The sequence below is a fragment of the Astatotilapia calliptera genome, chromosome 3 (genome assembly GCF_964374335.1).
Source record: "Astatotilapia calliptera chromosome 3, fAstCal68.1, whole genome shotgun sequence".
NCBI lineage: Eukaryota > Metazoa > Chordata > Actinopteri > Cichliformes > Cichlidae > Astatotilapia > Astatotilapia calliptera.
Genome location: NC_137424.1, coordinates 13,282,923 through 13,299,034, shown reverse-complemented (window position 1 = coordinate 13,299,034; position 16,112 = coordinate 13,282,923). Strand labels below are relative to the sequence as shown.

The following is a 16,112-nucleotide window of genomic DNA, read 5'->3' as shown; positions in this document are numbered from 1 at the left end:
GGAACCGGAAGCTGCTCACTCTCTCCACAGCAGCGCCGTTGATGGTGATGGGGGTGTGTACTTCTCTGCACCTCCGGAAGTCCACTATCAACTCCTTTGTCTTTGCGACGTTGAGGGTGAGATGGTTGTCTTGACACCAGTGGGTCAGGGCGCTGACCTCCTCCCTGTAAGCCGTCTCATCACCATTGGTGATAAGACCCACCACTGTAGTGTCGTCCGCAAACTTCACAATGATGTTGGAGTTGTTAGTGGCTGTGCAGTCATAGGTGTAGAGTGAGTACAGGAGAGGGCTCAGTACACACCCCTGTGGAGCACCAGTGTTCAGTGTGACGGGGGATGAGGTGATGCTGCCCAGTCTGACCACTTGGCGTCTGTCAGACAGGAAGCTAAGGATCCAGCTGCAGAGGGAGCTGCTCAGTCCTAGATCCTGCAGTTTCCTGTCCAGCTTCGAGGGAACGATGGTATTGAATGCTGAGCTGTAATCTACAAACAGCATTCTCACATACGTGTCTCTCTTCTCCAGGTGTGACAGGGCAGTATGTAGTGTCAGGGCTATGGCATCATCAGTGGACCTGTTGTGGCGGTATGCGAACTGTAGAGGGTCTAGTGAGTCGGGTAGTGCAGAGCGGATGAAGTCCCTGACCAGCTTCTCGAAGCATTTGCTCACGATGGGGGTCAGGGCTACAGGTCGCCAGTCGTTCAGTGAGGAGATGGTGGAGGATTTGGGTACAGGGACGATGGTGGCCATTTTGAAGAAGGCTGGGACTACAGACAGAGAGAGGGAAAGGTTGAAGATGTGTGTGAACACTCCAGCCAGCTGAGCCGCGCATGACTTGAGGACCCGGCCGGGAATCCCGTCCGGACCAGTAGCTTTGCGCGCGTTCACCTTCCTGAAGCACTTCCGCACATCCTCCTCAGACACAGTGTGCACGCTGACGTCATCCGCGGTGCGCCCACTGTCCGGTCTCATGGTGTTCGCTGTGTCGAATCTGGCGTAGAATACGTTTAGATCCTCACGCAGAGAGGCCGTGGTCTGCGGTGTGCTGGTTTTCCCTCTAAAGTCTGTGATCGTGTTTAGTCCCTGCCACATACTCCGAGGGTTGTCAAACTGTTGCTCCACCCTGTCCCTGTACTCACGTTTGGCTGCTTTGATCGTCTTCCGGAGTTGGTAATGTGCGTGTTTGTAGTCCGATGTGTTCGCGGAGGCAAAGGTGGTGTTCCGTGCCGCCAGTGCTGCGCGAACATCTCCGTTAATCCAGGGTTTTTGATTTGGGAAGGATTTAACTGTTCTGGATGGGACGACATCTTCCACGCATTTCCTGATAAATCCACAGACTGAGTCTGTGTATTCATCAATGTCTTTTGCGGCTACGTGAAACATTTCCCAGTCCGCGTGATCAAAACAGTCCCGCAGCGCAAACTCCGATTGGTCCGTCCAACAGTGCACCGCCCTCCGGGTTGGAGCTTCCTGTTTCAGCTTCTGCCTGTAGGCGGGCAGGAGCAGGATGGAGCAGTGATCTGATTGGCCGAATGGGGCGCGGGGGAAGGCTTTGTACGCATCCCGGAAAGAGGTGTAACAGTGGTCGAGAAGCCGGTTCCCACATGTATTAAAGGGAATGTGTTGATGTAGTTTTGGTGAGACTTTCTTCAGGTTTCCCTTATTAAAGTCTCCAGCTGTGATAAACGCTGCCTCCGGGTGTGCGGTTTCCTCACTGCTGATCGCGCTGTACAGTTCCCTGAGTGCTCGGTCAGTATCGGCTTGTGGGGGCATGTAAACAGCCGTAATAATCACTGCTGTAAATTCCCTCGGTAGCCAAAATGGCCGGCACTTAATCATCAGGTACTCCAGGTCCGGTGAGCAGAAGGATTTGACCGGGTGCACGTTCGCATAATCACACCAGCTGTTGTTGATCATGAAACATACACCACCGCCTCTGCTTTTCCCAGTAAGATCCTGTGACCTGTCCACGCGATGCACGGAGAACCCCGGCAGTTGTATTGCAGAGTCCGGTACCTTGTCCGATAGCCAGGTTTCTGTGAGGCAGATCACGCAGCAGTCCCGCATCTCTCGCTGGAACGAGATCCGCGCCCGAAGCTCGCACAGCTTGTTCTCCAGAGACTGCACATTAGCCAGTAATAAACTGGGTAACGGTGGTCTGTAAGTGCGCCGTCTCAGTCGAACCAGAACGCCAGATCTTCTCCCTCTGCGTCGGCGTTTGCGGCCTCCAGGGACAGAGAACAAAGGCGTCTCAGGTGAGATGAATGGGGGGTCTGCAAACGGAGCGTCCGTGTTGCAAAACTTGAACTCCGGAAAGTTATAAGAAAGACCGTCTTTTATGTCCAGTAAGGTTTGTCGGTCATACACAAGGAGACAAGTGCTGCTCGTGAAAAAATAAAGGAAAAGTAAAATTAAACACAGAAGAAAGCCGTTGCTTGGGGGAGCTCGCGACGAGGCTGCCATACTCGGCGCCATGCTGGTGACCTGTAATCGTTTTTCTTTGGCGCCAAAGACTATTACCTCAGTTTTGTTTTTGTTTAGCTGGAGAAAATTGTGAGACAACCAGTCATTGATTTCCTCAATGCATTTACCAAGAGCCTGCACAGGGCCTTGGTCTCCTGGTGACATTGTGATATATATTTGTGTGTCATCTGCATAGCTGTGATAGTTTATTTTGTTGTTGTTTATAATCTGTGCCAGTGGGAGCATGTAAATGTTAAACAGAAGGGGTCCCAAGATGGAACCTTGGGGAACTCCACATGTGATACTTGTCTGCTCAGATGTGAAGTTACCTATTGATACAAAGTATTTCCTGTTTTCTAAGTATGTTTTGAACCAGTTTAGTACAGTTCCTGAAAGACCTGTCCAGTTCTCCAGTCGTTTGAGTAATATGTTGTGGTCAACTGTATCAAATGCTGCACTGAGATCCAGTAAAACTAAGACTGACATTTTTCCACTGTCTGTATTCAGACATATGTTATTGAACACTTTGGTCAGAGCGGTTTCAGTGCTGTGGTTCTGTCTAAAACCTGACTGGAAGGCATCGTAGCAGTTATTCTGTTTTAAGAAGTAATTGAGCTGTTGAGAAACTGCTTTTTCAATGATCTTACTTAAAAATGGGAGATTTGAGATCGGCCTGTAGTTGTTCATTTGTGTCTTGTCAAGATTGTCCTTTTTCAGTATAGGTTTTATTACAGCAGTTTTTAGTGATTCTGGAAACACACCTGATAATAAAGAAAAGTTGACGATCTGTAACAGGTCTGACTCTAAAGTCTTTGAGACCTTTTTGAAAAAACTTGTTGGCAGGACATCTAAACAGCAGGAGGAGGAGTTCAGTTTACCTAAGATGTCCTCCAGGTCTTTGCTGTTAATAGGTTGAAACTGTTTCATGGTGTTTAAACAGTTTTTTGGTGGACACAGTACATATCCTGGATCTGCTGTTGATGTACCAATTGCTTGTCTAATTTTTTGGATTTTTTCTGTGAAGAATTTGGCAAAGTCATTGCAGGCCATGGTCGAATGAAATTCAGCTGCCACTGACACAGGAGGGTTTGTTAGCCTGTCAACTGTAGAAAATAAGACCCGAGCATTATGGCTGTTTTTAGTGATGATGTCAGAGAAGTAGGACCTCCTTGCATTCCTCAGTTGTAAATTATAATTGTGAAGTTTCTCTTTATAAATGTCATAATGAACCTGGAGGTTTGTTTTTCTCCATCTGCGCTCAGCTTTCCTACACTCTCTTTTTTCATTTTTCACCAGTGTGGAGTTTCTCCATTGAGACGTTTTCCTTCCAGAGATAACCTTCACCTTAATGGGAGCAATAGTGTCCATTACATTTAACATGTTAGCATTGAAGCTATTGACGAGCTCATTGACTGACCCTCTGGGCAGGTCAGGTGTTAATGGGAAGACCTGGTTAAAAATTGCACTACTGTATTCAGTTATACACCGTTTTGTGATCACTGTTGTTGATATATTTGTGTGGGCTGAGATTTTACTTTCAAAGAAAACACAGTAATGATCAGACAGGCCCACATCAGACACAGTAACCTTTGAAATGCTCAGGCCTTTGGAGATCAGTAGGTCAAGAGTGTGTCCTCTATTATGTGTGGCCTCTGTTACATGCTGAGTCAGCCCAAAGTTGCCCAGAGTGTTACTCAGGTCTTTAGTCCCTTTGTCCTGAGGGTTGTCCACATGAATGTTAAAATCCCCAGCAATAATTACACAGTCAAAATCAAGAGTCTGTGGCACACAAGGTATGTTTACTATGTTTAAAGATCTTTTAGAGTGCAGCTCTCTGTGTTTTGACCAGGCCACATGTCTCCTGTCACCTAAAAGTACAGACATTTTAAAACCTTCTAGTAAACAGGGTCCCAGCTTCTCCTGGGAAAAGTCATCACTGCCATAATCCTCACAGCCCGGACCCTCCACACATCACACATCAGACTGCGGAGACAGGGCATGAAGAGGAACTAAGGGGGGCGAGGCTGGGCAATGTGACTTCGATTGCTCTGTTGAGGGTGGGGCTCGATGGCGAACCTTTGGCCGCTCTGGTGGGGGGTTTATGGGGGACAAAAAGGGATTGGGACGGGGGGTAGATCTGAGCCCAGCATTGACCCGCTCCATCATCTCCTCAGTGAATTTCAGGTGTGGAGAGGAGGGAGAAAGGGAGGGGGAGGAGGGTGATGGCCTGTCAGGGGTTTGGGGGACTGGGGAAGGTCGTGGTCCCTTGTCCTGGTCGTTGGTGTTGTTGAGAGAGTTGGAGGCAAATAGGGACCCCTCTTCTTGCCTTAGATGTCTCTCCTTTCTGAGGCTCTTCCCGGGTGGGGGCAAATGGAGCTCCTCCTCAAGGTTTCTGCTGGGCTTTGTCTGTTCTTGGAGTACTGTTTGTTCCTCTTTATGAGATAACTCCTCGTTTATCTCAGCCTTGGCACCAAGCACGGATGGATGACGTATGGAATAAAACAAGTTGGAGGTGAACAGTTTCAACCCTGACTTGTTAAAATTAAATCCATTTGCTTTGAACAGATGCCTGCGTTCCCAAAAAATATTAAAGTTGTCGATAAAGTGCACTGAGTGGTCAGCACATGCTGATATAAGCCATTTAGTCAGTGTAAACAACCTGCTGAATCTCTCGTCTCCTCCTCTGACCGGCGGTACAGGTCCACTGATGAATACAGCTGCATTCAGAGAGTTTACAGTATTTAATAATCCAGTAAAGTCCCGTTTCAGAACCTCCGACTGTTGTTTGGACACATCGTTTGACCCTGTATGCAGAACAATGTTTGTCACAGTTGGATATTCATCTGCAATTTGAAGAATTCTCTCCTTCAGGTTGTTGACCATATCGTTAGGAAAGCAGAGGACTTTAGTGTTCTTACCGCACATCCTTTGTACATCCTTTACGGCAGAGTCATCCACAATCAGAGTTTCAGGCCTAGCCTTTAGCTTTCCCTGTGGCCTTTCACTTTTCAACAGATTTTCAGACCTTATTTCGCTGCTTTTAGATGGATGGTTGTCCGATATAGATCCAGGGTCCTTTGATAGTGGAGCAAATCTGTTCTGCAGTTTCACATTCAGTTGTTTTGGAGGTTTGTTGTTAACCTTCCTATTCACGGTTGTCCAGTCCTGTTTCCTCCCGTATACAGGGGTAGAAGAGCTTCTCTGTCTCGTAGGAAGTGAAGGCCAGTCGGTTTCAGAGATTTCAGCTCGCTGTGCCCTGCCTGTGATACGTCCTCCCCCTTCCAGGAGACATGATTTATGTCTTGGTTTTGCACCAAGACAGTCTAAGGGGGGATTATCACTTGAGGATTTATAATAATGCACAGAGTCTACTTTCTTGGTCATGTTATCTGTGCTCCTTAGCTGTGTACTAGCTTGCTCATCGCCATTGTTTTGAATCAAAGGCAAGGTTGTTTCATTTCCACACAGTCCATTTACCTTCACGTTTACTTCTAAGCGATGAATTTTTGTCTCCAGTACTGCAATCTTCTGCAGGAGGCTGTGGTAGTCATCTGTGGAGAGGGAAGGCATCTTGGCTATTGAGGCTGCTCGGTGCTCAGACGCTGTAATCAGGCTTCAGCTGTGTCTAGGCCACAGACACACGGAGCGCTGAGGATAAGGTAACCATAAAATGTTGCTGTTTCTGTTAAGAACACTCTAGTCCTAATGATCTACAAGTGTCCAGAAGTTATCGCAGGTAAGCTCACACGAAAAAAAGGGAAAAAATCAGCATAAAAATCAATAAAAATCAATATAAGAAGCAAAGCATTCAAGAGCAAAGAGATGAAGCGTCCACACTCACAAAGGAACTTACATTTCTTTCTGGTAAAAATGGGGATTACGTTGAAAACAGGAAGTATTTTCCCCAATAAGCAGCCCTGGATTAGTAAATCACTCCAACATGTTCTCAGGCAGAAGAAGCTGTCTTGTTATGAGGGAGAGAAGAAAAAGACTGAGGCACAGAAACTTGTTGAAAGAGAGACAAAGCAGCTAAAATCAGGTGTAAAAGTAAAGCAGAGGATGAGCTGAATAAAGGACACTCAAGGCTGGCTTGGAAAGGAATGAAGTCCATGGTGGGGATGCAGAACAAGGAGCAAAGATGAATGTGATGCTGAATCAGCAGAAGACTTGGACTCATTTGATTCCAGCTTTGATATCATTGATTTCAATGAAGATCTTTGTGATTGTAGCAAAGGGCTGGTAGCTCAGAGAGTCCCACTGATGAGGTGTTTGTGTGGAAATCTCTTAGTGGGATCAAAGAGAGAAAAAGCCCTGGTCCTGATGCTGTGGGAGGGAAATGATTGAAGTGTGCTGTGAGGAACTGACTGGGAGGTTTTCACACATTTTCCAGTCCTCCTTGGAACAACAGGAAGTTCCCAGCATATGGAAACAAAGGTTAAGTGTCCTATGGCACTCAGTGATGATGGTGCTGTGGCCCCACCACCTCCACCTCTTTGTAAAGGACCTAACTGCATTCTGAAGCTTCAAATGGAACTAAGACTTCCTCCACTAGGTGGCAGTGTCTGATGAGAAAGTGTTAGTGGAGCTGGCCTGGAGTCAGAAACCGGAAGATGCAAGATTTGGGTTGAAATGGGTAAAAGTGGTTCGCACTAGTGCCTTAAAGCAAGAAGGTTGTAGATTGAAGCTTGTTGGCCTTTCTGTGGAGGTTGGATGTTCTCCCACAGTCCAATGAAATGCTGCTTAGGTTCATTGGTGCTTCTAAATTGGCTGTAGGTGTGGATGTGAGAGAGTGCTTCTCTGTCTCTCTCTGTTGGCCCTGTGATGGACTGCTCACCTGTGCAGGTGGACCACGCCTCTTGCCCTATGACAGCTAGGGCACAGGCTGCAGCCCTGTGAGCCTAAGCTGAATAAACAGTTAGCAAAAATGATCCATAGATGGCCTGAAATCCCCCACTTAGCAGTTTGGTAGATAGCTATGACATGCTAATCCCATCCAGCAGCTGTATTCTACCTGTAAGCTGATCCCTGCTGAGCCAAAGCACTTTTTCATATACAAATTACAACCTTTAATAGAAACCTATTGGTCAGCATCTTATTAGCCTGCTGTTAGCTTCATTCCACAGAAAACTGAGAGAAACTAACAGAGTTGATAAAGAATAAAGAGAAATGTGCTGATTTAAAGACTTTGAAGTGCTTCAGATGATCTCTGTCCACTTCTGTCCACTCATTCATTCATGTAAGCTTTCTAATGCAGCTTTGATCTTCACAGTCTGCTTCATGAAATTCATTCTAACCCTGAATGTCAGAGTGTTCCTCCTTCTCTTTCCCATCATTCATGCTGGCAGTGGAGGAGATTTGGATGTTGGACTGTGTTTTGGATGATGTGTGTATGTTTGTGTTGGACTGCTGTCTGCAAAGCAAACGCACATTTTGCTTTGGATTTCAGTGTCAGACAGACTTTAAGGTGAAATGAAGAGTTTTAGAGCGCCTTGAGGCGACTTATGTTGTGATTTGGCGCTATATAAATAAAATTGAATTTAATTTAATTGAGAGTTTCACAGTGAATTATCCAGTGGAGGATTTTTTTTCTTCTTTGAAGGTTTGAAATGTGAACATTGTTCTGCTGCAGTCAATGGACTAAACCAGAGAAGAAGAAAACAGACTTTACCATGAAGATCCTCAGTGTGGATCAGTATAATATCAGCCTGATGTCTGCAGTTTAGTGTCAGCACAACTTTCACATCATATTCATCTCAGCACAACTAAAACATGCTGACTGACCTCAGAGTTTCAAGTCCACATCCTGGACTCTCCAGGAAACCACACAGATGCTTCAGTCCTGAATCCTGCAGCTTGCAGTTGGAGCTCAGGTCCAGCTCTCTCAGATGGGAGGGGTTGGACTTCAGTGCTGCTGCCAGATAATCACAGCTGATCTCTGACAAACCACAGCGCTCCAATCTGTATAAAGAATGAAAGATGTAAGTTTATTAGACAAAGTGTGAGCTTGAAATCATTCAGTGTTTCATCATCTGTTCAGAGCTGAAGAAGGTTCAGAATGTAGAAGTTTAGAAAATGGAAACTCCAAACAGCTGAAGCCAACAGGAAGCAGCTTCAAACAAACACAACAAGAGAAAAAACTGTGAATGTTTCACATTAAAGTCGTACATTTATCATAAAAACAGGACAAAGACTTGAAAAAGTCGTGTTTTTCCTTCCAGGAACCACGAGGCTTCACTTTTAAAGGTGAAGTGTGAAAGAAATGGACATATTTGAAGTCCAACACCTTTTTCCAGTCACATTATTAAAGCAGACAAACTACAAGCTCATTTTCATTCCAACAAGTCATCTTCTGACCTGGACTAACAACACTGGTCTCTATGTGCAGCTGGGTGTGAGACCAGTGCTCAGGGAGCATTTACAAAGTGCAACACTGAAAGAACATCACACACTCATTTGCTTCCATCATCCAACCTGAAGAGGAAACAGAGACACCTCCCCTTCAAAGTAAAAGCTGCTCCTTTTGGACACAGTATCAAAGAAAGTCTACAGTATAACATAGAAAAGACAGAACAAAGTTTTGGTTGTATTTAAATTGTTCAGAAATGAAACTACACTAAGCTCAATTATGTGACAGACATTTCATCCCATGTCAGTTTGGCCTCATCCTGGGCCGGATTATCCAGCACACACTCTGACCACAGGCCCAGGGGCCACGCACAGCTGGGCTCCATCCAAGAGACAGGAAACAAACCAACACAATAATAAAAAGCACCATGTGATCTTCTTACATCTTCAAGACAAACATAGTAAAAACATGAGCATATTTGTTTCCTGATAAAATGATGTGACAGGTAGAACAGAGTAAAGTGGTGGTGTTACAGCCTTTCTCCCCTCTGCTGCCGAGGCTGTTAGTCTCTCCCAAACTCAGGTACAGGACTTCCAAATGAATGAAAGCAGCAGAAGTGGCTTTACAAATGAAAGAGGGAGAGGAGAAGAAGAGGAGAGGGAGGCCACCCTGACCATCACTCCAGCTGAAAACATCACACTTCCATTAAAGTTGGTGCGAAAATGTTGAGCAGGATGAGCTGCTGGCTAATCTGGAGGCTGTAGCAGCAGCTCACAGTCACAGTGGATTTCCACTCATGAAAAAGCTCTGGCTGCTTCATTTCTCATCTCATATCAGAGACTTTAAAGCTTCACTGAAGCTGTACTGTGATGCTTCCATATTCCAGTGAGGCCTCCATAATGATTTCAGCTGTTCTGTATGTAACCCATGGTAATTTTATTGCCAATTGTATTCTGTTTTTATTTTAATTTGAAGTTTTACTGTTTTGTTAAATGCTGATTTTTTTTCATGTACCGTGAATGCACCATAGCGCGTTCGTGGTGACTTTCTTTCACTGCATCCGCCTGCACGGAGCTAGATGCGCAAAGCTGTGTGGATATTCAGTCTTGTAACGTGTTGCGCTACGGAATTAATGTTTTCTATGAAGAATATCCTGGTGAGTCTCACAGTTGCAGTTTAAGTTGTGATTCATAGTCTAGTTTCTGGGCATAAAACCAGTCAGGATACTTGTCGGAAATGTGATATTTGTCTTAGAACCTGCTAACTATTGCTTAGCTGTGTTAGCCTGTGGAAAGTATGCTAGCATACCCACATGTGCTCCCTGGGCTAATGCGCTTACATGTGAAGTTTTAGCTAACACACCACGAAGACACTTTTCATGCTTCATGATTTGCATTGAAATGTATTTTTGTTGTTGATAAATTGTTATTGGCCAATAAGAACTGTATAGATGTGTGAGGGGGAAAAAAAGGGATAACACTAGAGAAACACGTTTTATTTTACAAGTGAGTGATTGCACTGCAAGTTGTGTGCAGGCTGTTTTTTTTTTTACGTGGTAGGAATCTGCTGCAAGGACCGAGCGGTGCCATCTAAGGACTGGATGCCACTGGAGGTGCCTAGAAAGGACGTTCTCAATCTGAAGGCCACCTGTTTCCTTGGAGGGTGGTAGGATACAACGATTTGCAATTTTTTTTTGGATTAACGTTTTTTCTGAAATCTCAGGACACTTTATGTTGTTACTTTTTTTCTTTTTTTGGGTCAGATCTGATTCTACTAACACAAAAAACTGATGCATCAATTAACACTTACTAAGACCACTGATTACTAAGTGCACTGAACTGAAATGGACAGCCTACCTGATACATTTATGGAGACTTTAAGTGATATATTGTACATTGTTGAGATTTACATGGTTGAAATGGTCTAAATGTTTTGTTCATGTCTATGTTTTGGAGCATTTAAATGTTGAATACACTCAAATCACTTTTCTCCCTTTAAGTTGTTGTCAGTGTCTCATTCTGAGTGGAGGGATATTCCTTCTTTAAGTTGAGTTACCACTGCCAGTCTCCTCCTAACTGAACCCAACGGGAGTAGATTCTCAAATATTGTTTTTTTCCTTGACTTTGTATGACAGATTACTGTGGATTTGACTGATTTTGGACTACTCAGTTAAAAAGGGTGACATGTACACACACTGTGTGCCCTGTATGGCTCAAAGTCTCTGCAGCCTGTTTTTATCTGCTATCATCAGATCTTCATCATCCTCATTCACATCCCTCACACACTCTACAGCCTCATCAGCACTGACTTCATCTTCACTGACTGATGGAGCACAACATGAACCTGTGGAGGCTGAAACACTGTCCTGTCAAACATCTCCCCGTCACCACTCCACTTCTGTCAGCCTTTAAATGAACCCTGCTCAAGTCGGTCACTTCTGTTTGGAGCCAAAAGGAAAAACTGTTGTTCAGTCGTTTGGAAAGACAACATTTCTGAAAGCACTCAAACTTCTTCACATTTGTCTTCAGACACATCCTGAACATTTAGGAACTAAAGAAAGTTTCAAACATCAATCAAAGACCTGAAATATAGAAAAACTACAACAGCCGCAGTCAGTGAACTCACCTCAGAGTCTCCAGTCGACAGTTTGGACTCTCCAGTCCAGCACACAGAAGCTTCATCCCTGAATCCTGCAGGTTGAAGTTGTAACTCATGTCCAACAGTGTCAGATGGGAGGGGTTGGACTTCAGAGCTGAGGCCACAACTTCACAGTGAGACTCTTTGAGTCCACACTGAGTCAGTCTGTGATGATAGAAAATATAAAATGTGTTATTATAAAAGCAGAAAATCTGCATTATAAACACAGACTGAATGTATATGAAGACAAAACAGAGTGAGGTCATAATCTGATGAATCTGCTCTTCACATCTGTGCTTCAGCTCCTCTTACTGTGTTTGACATGACACAACGATTGAGTCTCTCTCAGACCTGCAGACTTTTAATGAGAATCTTTGTTTGGCTTTAATCTGCAGATGAAGGAGGAAGATGGTGTCACATTTAGGCTTCCATAATGTCCACAGCCTGTCACTGAGATCTGATCCAGAGTCAGAGTGAAGACACACATTTGGACTGTTTCCTGTTTTGACTCCAGAACATTTTGAATGAGTTCAGCTCAGTGAAGAGTTCCAGCTGGAAAGATGATCTCTGTTTGCTACCTGCTGTCAGGTACGACTGTTCACGTCCACACGCAGGAAAAACCTGCTGACTGTTACCAAACGGAGCAGAAATCTCATCACTGGACAATAATGATGAATGAACTCAGAGCTGCTGATATCAGATCTGATTTCAGGGGAACTAAACACAGAAATGATTGGCTCATTTGAGCTTTCTGAGCCATTATCTGCTGCTGTGTCGCTAGTTGGCAGAAAATGATTTGTATTCCTGTTCAGGGCTTCAGTGTTTATGAGTCCAGATCCAGGTGACAGCAAGTCAAAATGATGTTACCTGTCTGTGTCCAGCAGCAGCCTGTATTCACTTTGAATATTGTTATAACCTGACATGGATCAGTTTGTCTTTGATTGGATTGTAAATGTCACTGTTTCCATTGGACCTGAGTGACGTACAAAGACAGAGAGGGAGAGAAAGGAGAGAGAGGATGGAGACAGCAAAGAGAGCAAACACAAACAGGTGAGAGTGGACAGGTGACCAAGGTCAGCAACCAATCAGAGAGCTTCTGTTTGACCCACAGTCACTGATGATGACTGCACATAACCAAGCAGTGTGTTACTCTGATATCAAATATGGATCCTGCTCTTATAATAATGATCATCAGATGATATTATTGTGTTATTTTGTAGCTGAATACGATGTTTGTGTGATTATCAGTGAAAGAAGCAGTGAGGAGGATGGAGAGAGAGAGAGGACAGAGGGTGAAGTTAGAAACACTAAAAGGATTTTTCATGGATTTCATGGATGATTTGAGTGATTTCCAGCAGGACACTTAAACATGTCAGTGGACGTCCTAAAGAACATATTCACTGATATGAAACGTGTCATTGAACAGGATTAATATCAGTGGAAACATGGTGGAAACAGCTGTGACTGCATGGATGTGACACACTTCAAATCTGTTCTCCACTCTTGGATTTGGGATCCATGGAGCTGCTGCTGAGTCTGTACAATAAAGGAATGGTGTGGAAGGTTGCAGCGTACGGACACAAACACTTTGTGGTTACAATCTGATTTTATTTTCTACATTAAACTACTAACCTACACTGATCAATGATGTTAGTGATCACATCTGGACTCACCCAGCCTTTCTGCAGTTCCTCACAGCTGGAATCAGTCTCTGTCGTCCCCGCTCTGATGTGTTGTACTTCTGCAAGTCAAACTCATCCAGGACCTCCTCTGACATCTGCAGCATGAAGGCCAGAGCTGAGCACTGGATCTCAGAGAGTTCCTTCTCTGATCTGTTCCCTGACTTCAGGAACTCTTGGATCTCCTGATGTACTGAGAGGTGGTTCATCTCCATCAGACAGTGGAAGATGTTGATGCTTCTGTCAGGAGAGATTCCATAACTGTTCATCCACTTCAGGTTTTTGATGACTCTCTGGATGGTTCCTGGACTGATCTCTGTCTGACCCAGCAGACCTACTAAGAGTCTCTGGTTGGACTCCAGACAGAGGCCATGAAGGAAGCGAACAAACAGGTCCAGGTGGCCATTTTTACTCTGGAGGGATTTCTCCATGGCTCGTTTAAGGAAATCATCCAGAGAGGACTCGTTGTATTTTTGTCCCAAGAAGTTCTTCGGCACCTTTGTCTTCCTGTTGGTGTGACAGTGGAACATGTAGACAGCAGCCAGAAACTCCTGAATGCTCAGATGAACAAAGCAGTAGACTGGTTTCTGGAAGATCACACACTCTCTTTTGAAGATCTCTGTACAAACTCCTGAGTACACCGAGGCCTCTGTCACATCCAGACCACACTGCTCCAGGTCTTCTTGGTAGAACATGATGTTTCCTTTCTCCAGATGTTCAAATGCCATCCTCCCCAGCTTCAGAAGAACTTCCCTGTCAGCCTCCGTCAGCTCCTGTGGACTCGTCTCACGTCCCTCATGGTACTTGTTCTTCTTCCTCTTTGTCTGAACCAGCAGGAAGTGTGAGTACATGTCAGTCAGGGTCTTGGGCAGCTCTCCTCTCTGCTCTGTAGTAAACATGTGCTCCAGAACTGTAGCAGTGATCCAGCAGAAGACTGGGATTCTACACATGATGTGGAGGCTCCTGGATGTCTTGATGTGGGAGATGATTCTGCTGGACAGCTCTTCATCACTGAATCTCCTCCTGAAGTACTCCTCCTTCTGGGTGTCAGTGAAGCCTCGTACTTCTGTTAGCCTGTCAACACATGTAGGAGGGATCTGATTGGCTGCTGCAGGTCGGGAAGTTATCCAGATGAGAGCCGAGGGAAGCAGATTCCCCTGGATGAGGTTTGTCAGCAGCTGGCTGACTGATGACTTCTGTGTGACATCCGACAGCAGCTTCCTGTTGGTGAAATCCAATGAAAGTCTGCTTTCATCCAGGCCGTCAAAGATGAACAAAAGCTGAGAGACAGCCAGATTCTCTGCTGTGACCTTCTGTAATGTTGGATGGAAAACATGGAGCAGCTCCAGAAGACTGTACTGCTCATCTCTGATCAGGTTCAGCTCCCTGAATGAAAGCAGAACCACCACACTGACATGTTGGTTCTCCAAGCCCTCTGCCCAGTCCAGAGTGAACTTCTGCACTGAGAAGGTTTTTCCAACACCAGCCACGCCGTTGGTCAGAACCACTCTGATGGGTCTCTGTTGGTCAGGTAAGGCTTTAAAGATGTCCTGGCACCTGATTGGAGCGTCATGGAGGGCGTCCATCTTGGAAGCTGTCTCCAGCTGCCTCACCTCATGTTGGGTATGAACCTCTTCACTCTGTCCCTCTGTGATGTAGAGCTCAGTGTAGATGGTGTTGAGGAGGGTTCTACTTCCTGTTTCATCACTTCCTTCAGTCACACGTTCACATCTCCTCCTCAGACTGATCTTATGTTCATCTAAAACCTCCTGCAGACCAACATCTGCTGAAAGAAAGAAAAACAATGAGACTAAAGAGAAAGAAAACTCTTCAATGTCTGAACAACACAAGAAGTCCAGTTTTCAGAAATGAGTCCATCAGCAGACAGATGTTCAGTCTTACTTTGTACACAGCTGCTCTGACTGGCTGTCTGCAGTCCAGCTCTGCTTCTGGATCTTTCTCCACACTGTGCAGAAGCTCTGATGGTGACACAGAAAAGTCAAAGTGGAGATACTTCTGTCCACCTTTGATTAGACTCATTATAAAAAGGAAAACAAAGTTTTAACACAGTCATGTTTCCTGTTCACTGACTTACATTTATTCCATGGACACTCACTCTAACCTGAACCACAGCTACAACCCAACATTGTTGAGGCCTCATCTCCTCCTTTCCTGACTGTAGAGGTTAAATATGCAACAACCAACAAATTAAAGAATTTGGTTCATTTCAAAGAAATTCACACGGTGACCAAGTAAAGTAACTGTAGTAAAGGAGACAACATCCCGTTGATGGTGGGATTATTTGAAAGATTTGCTTTAGTCACGTCACCAAATGCAGTTGAACCACCCGTGGATCCATGTTTGACCATTCTACCACTCTGAGCTCTGCTTTTGAATCATTTTATTATTATCATCATTCATTTATTCATTCTTTGGAGGGGGGCTATTTCCTAATGCCGCCCTAATAAGCTGATGTTCAAGGGGAAATATAACAGAAATTCTTTCAGTGTTATTCATTAATAAATTAACAGATAAACTGTAAAGAAGAAAACAACTGAGATTTAAAGGAGAGAGTGAGAAACTTGATCATCCATCCTCATAATACATGTTTATCAGTATCTGCTGTGACCATACTGCAGTAATAACTACAAGTCTACATTTCTGTGACTGTTGATCAATCACAGCAGGAATCTGAGCTCATCTCTGCACACAGAGCAGCTTCAGCTCTGGGATAAACTGCTCGCTTCACGTCCTTCTCAGCTCACAGACACTCATCCTGATATTTTCCTTTAACATTTGATGGTATAATTCATCTGAGTTCACACTTTATCTGCATGAATACAGAAAAACAGACCCAAACACCAGAAACCATCAGTTTCACCATGTAGAATATATTGTTGTTTCCTTGCTTTTAATTCAGAGAAAAACTCTGATTTTGATTTTCTCTGTTCTCTTTGCCACAGCCCATCCCAGCAGCAGCTGAAGCAGC

The 16,112-nt window shown here is 44.7% G+C and overlaps 1 protein-coding gene and 1 pseudogene across 2 annotated transcripts in view; both read right to left on the bottom strand.

The window, feature by feature from the left end:
* Positions 1-16,112, bottom strand: part of LOC145425145 (NACHT, LRR and PYD domains-containing protein 12-like) — a 363,340-nt pseudogene that overhangs the window by 196,034 nt on the left and 151,194 nt on the right. The gene's annotated exons all lie outside the window — the stretch shown is intronic.
* Positions 8,075-15,116, bottom strand: LOC113010996 (protein NLRC3-like; the record flags this gene model as incomplete). The annotated part of the gene is made up of 4 exons (XM_080299681.1): positions 8,075-8,419; positions 11,433-11,609; positions 13,118-14,906; positions 15,026-15,116. Coding segments are annotated over 4 exons (2,253 nt in total), but the record flags the coding sequence as incomplete, so codon positions are not given.